This window comes from Octopus bimaculoides, chromosome 23 (genome assembly GCF_001194135.2).
Source record: "Octopus bimaculoides isolate UCB-OBI-ISO-001 chromosome 23, ASM119413v2, whole genome shotgun sequence".
Classification (NCBI taxonomy): Eukaryota; Metazoa; Mollusca; class Cephalopoda; order Octopoda; family Octopodidae; genus Octopus; species Octopus bimaculoides.
Window position 1 is genome coordinate 34,195,177 of NC_069003.1, and position 3,436 is coordinate 34,198,612.

Consider the following 3,436-nt stretch of genomic DNA (forward strand, 5'->3'; position numbering starts at 1 on the left):
TATATATATATATATATATATATATATATATATATATATATATATTAGAACAAGTAGAAAGATAAATTTTTTCAATTGATAGATAGACTGATGGATAGATAGACTGATGGATAGATGGATGGACAGACGAACAGACAGATAGTTAGATAGATGGATAGACAGATGAAATAGATAGATAGTATGATAGATAGATAGATGGATAGACAGGCGGATAGATTGGTAGATAGACATACAGACAGACAGACAGATAGATGGATAGACAGATTAGATAGATAGACAGACAGATAGATATATATATATATATACATATCATCATCATCATCATTTAATGTTCACCTTCGATGCTGACATAGGTTGAATGGTCTGACAGGACCTGATGAGCTACAGGGCCATGTTGAACTCCATTGTCAGCTTTGGCTTGGTTTCTACCGTTGGATGCTCATCCTAGCATCAACCACTTACCAGCTCTTGTAACGAGTGTTTTTTTTTTTTCATGCCAACAATACTAATGACGTCTTCAGGTAACTTGTAAAACAAGAAAGAACAGGAAAAAAGGAAAAGGCTCCCTCAACTAAGTGGGTGGGGTTGGGAGTATTTGAGAGGCAAGGAACAGTAGTTTTATGTCAGGTGTTAAGAGGGACAAACCCTGCCTCTTAAATCTTTCATTTGTACCTTGGCTTCTTAACAACCATCTGATTTACAAGCCATGGTAATCTTTTCTACTCTAGGCACAAGGTCTGAAATTTTGGGGGAGGGAGCCAGTCGATTAGATCGACCCTAGTATGCAACTGGTACTTAATTTATCAACCCCGAAAGGATGAAAGGCAAAGTCGACTTCGGTGGAATTTGAACTCAGAACATAAAGACAGATGAAATACCGCTTAGCATTTTGCCTAGCTTGCTAACGTTTCTGCCAGCTCACCACCACACAAGCTAATCTGTCAAAGGCCTTCACCAGGTCAACAAATGCTAGATATAGGGTCTTGCTTTTAGCTAAGAACTTATCCTGTAAATGTCTCACCAAAAAGAAATCCTCAATGGTACCCTGATCTGAAACAAACCTGAATTGCATTTTACCTAAGCTATTTTCTTAATTAGATATACCATAACATTTTCCTAATTAGATCAATCAAAAGCGGCAAGCTGTCAGAATACTTATCAAACCAGACAAAATTACTTAGGAGCATTTTTCTTCCAGCTTGACAGAAATACAGTAATGAAAGGGTTAACTACCCAATTGTGCCTGCACCTATTGTGTGTTTCTGATTTCTCATTGGTTATTGTGGTTTTATTATGTGTGTGATGTATTGTATGAAACCAGTCTGTGATGCAAAATAGATTAGGGTAAGATTTGGGGCAGGAGTGATGATTTTCTTCGGGAAACTACATTTTGATGAGGCTCGACTAAACAACTCATTCCAAAGGTCTAAGAGTCTATGGAAAACTTCTAGGAACCTGGCAGTTCTACAAGAAGGATAACCAGTTTGGGATAACCTCTACATGTAACAAGTAAACACTACTCTGCCAATCAGACTTGTTTGAGATGTCTGGAGTGCTACAAAACCTTGCCATACACTCTTCTTTGGTGACCAATGACCAAATATTGCTGACCTGTGACTGTTCTCACATGTAGGATGAATCTGGTTAGCAACCAAGTCTACCATGGAAACTGCTCCTCCCCCTTCCTTTGGCTGTGGATTGTTTTGTTTAGGTTGTATTATCAAATTGATAGTGTCTGGCATAGGATGTGGGCTATTATTATGCTTAGACTACATTCCGAGCTCAAATTCCACCGAAGTTGACTTTGCTTTTCATCCTTTCGGGGTCAATAAATTAAGTACCAGTGAAATACTGGGGTCGATGTAATTGACTTATCCCTTCCCCAGAATGGCTGCCCTTGTGGCAAAATTTTAAACCATTATTATTATTATTATTATTATTATTATTATCATTATTATTATTATTATTATTATTATTACTGATGTAATTGTTTATTCTTTTAATTTTTTATCGTTTTAGGTTCATCATCCATCATCGTCATCAGCCACGTCATCATGTGAACAGAGTCCTTCGGTGTGCACAATCAGAACTATGGGCAAGAAACCCAAAGAAATATCAATCACCTGCATCGTCGAAGATGGTGCAACCATCACTGAAGACACGACCATCCTACGACAGACTCCACAACTGTGTACAGACAACAGTGAAGAAAGGACCACTGTGTCGACCGAATTTGACAGTGAAAGCGATGTGACAAGCCATGTACCCCACTCGCAGATTACACTCTGCCGTACAACAGAACAGCTTGCTATTAATGAGGGAAATATCTTTTATAAACTGAAACACATGTGCGCCACCTTCACATTTCAGGGAACCACATGGAACAACATGTTGTATATATTGCTGCCTTTTGCCTTACTCTCCATCAGTATGTTAATAGCGACCTTCTGCATGGGAGGAGCGTCACTGACACAGCAGTGCGACACCAACTGCTATTCGAGATACAGCAAGGCTTTGTACCAATTACAAAAAAATTTCAGATGTCAGAATGTATGGCTTTGGCTCACTTTACGTTCGGTCGTCTGGAACGTATTTTTTGAACCCAAAGAAGACTTACCAGGTGTCATACTGTTTGTGGTACCTCTCAAAATGACCGACACGGGATATAATATTGCTCTGAATGTTGTTGAGATTTTCAATGCCCTTCACGGCCATGATGTTTCTACACACATCAAATTCGGTAGCATCGGCATGACTGGGTTGGCTCTGTCTGATTTCCAAAGCAAGCTCTACTTGGAAATCGAAACAATACAATCCAAATGCCAACCTGCTGTTCTGACCGATCACTTGGAAATGGTCTCCGGCGTCGACATAAACTTCATTACTTACACCTTAGTCGAGAAACTGATCTGTAACAAACTGTTTGTCTTCACCATCTACGTACCCCTTCACAAAGCTAACCCTTTGAAAATACCTGAATATTTGTGGGAGATTTGGCAAACAAAGGAGACAGAAGTGAATTCTCTGATAGCAAGGCTTACTGAGAATATGGTATTTATTTCAGCCACTGATTAATATTCAAGGTACAACACCATGAGTGGAAGCACATTTTGCTCTTCTAAAGACTGATATACACGTGCACTAATGTATATATGTATATATATATATATATAATGTGTGCTGTGTATGTATTGTTGATTGTATGATTTCTAATTGAGGACATGTTAGAAACCTTCACCAAAGGAGGCTTGAAACAATCTCAAACTACTAATCTCTTATGAAAGGGAACTTCAAAAGTAACGAGAGCTGTTGACCTGTTTTAAGGGTCATTAAGAAAATACATACATGTATATATATACTTAAATGCATTCACAATATGAATATGAATATATGTATATATATATATATATATATATATATATATATATATATATAT

At 37.8% G+C, this 3,436-nt stretch overlaps 1 protein-coding gene across 2 annotated transcripts in view; it reads left to right on the forward strand.

The window, feature by feature from the left end:
* LOC106871206 (uncharacterized) overlaps positions 1–3,382 on the forward strand; it is a 7,864-nt gene extending 4,482 nt beyond the window's left edge. For both annotated transcript variants that reach the window (XM_014917554.2, XM_014917553.2), the window contains one exon: positions 2,020–3,382. In XM_014917554.2, coding sequence (XP_014773040.1) covers positions 2,020–3,075 — 1,056 coding nt within the window. In that variant the 3' untranslated portion in view covers positions 3,076–3,382. The remainder of the gene's footprint in view (positions 1–2,019) is intronic.
* Positions 3,383–3,436: the final 54 nt, after the last annotated feature.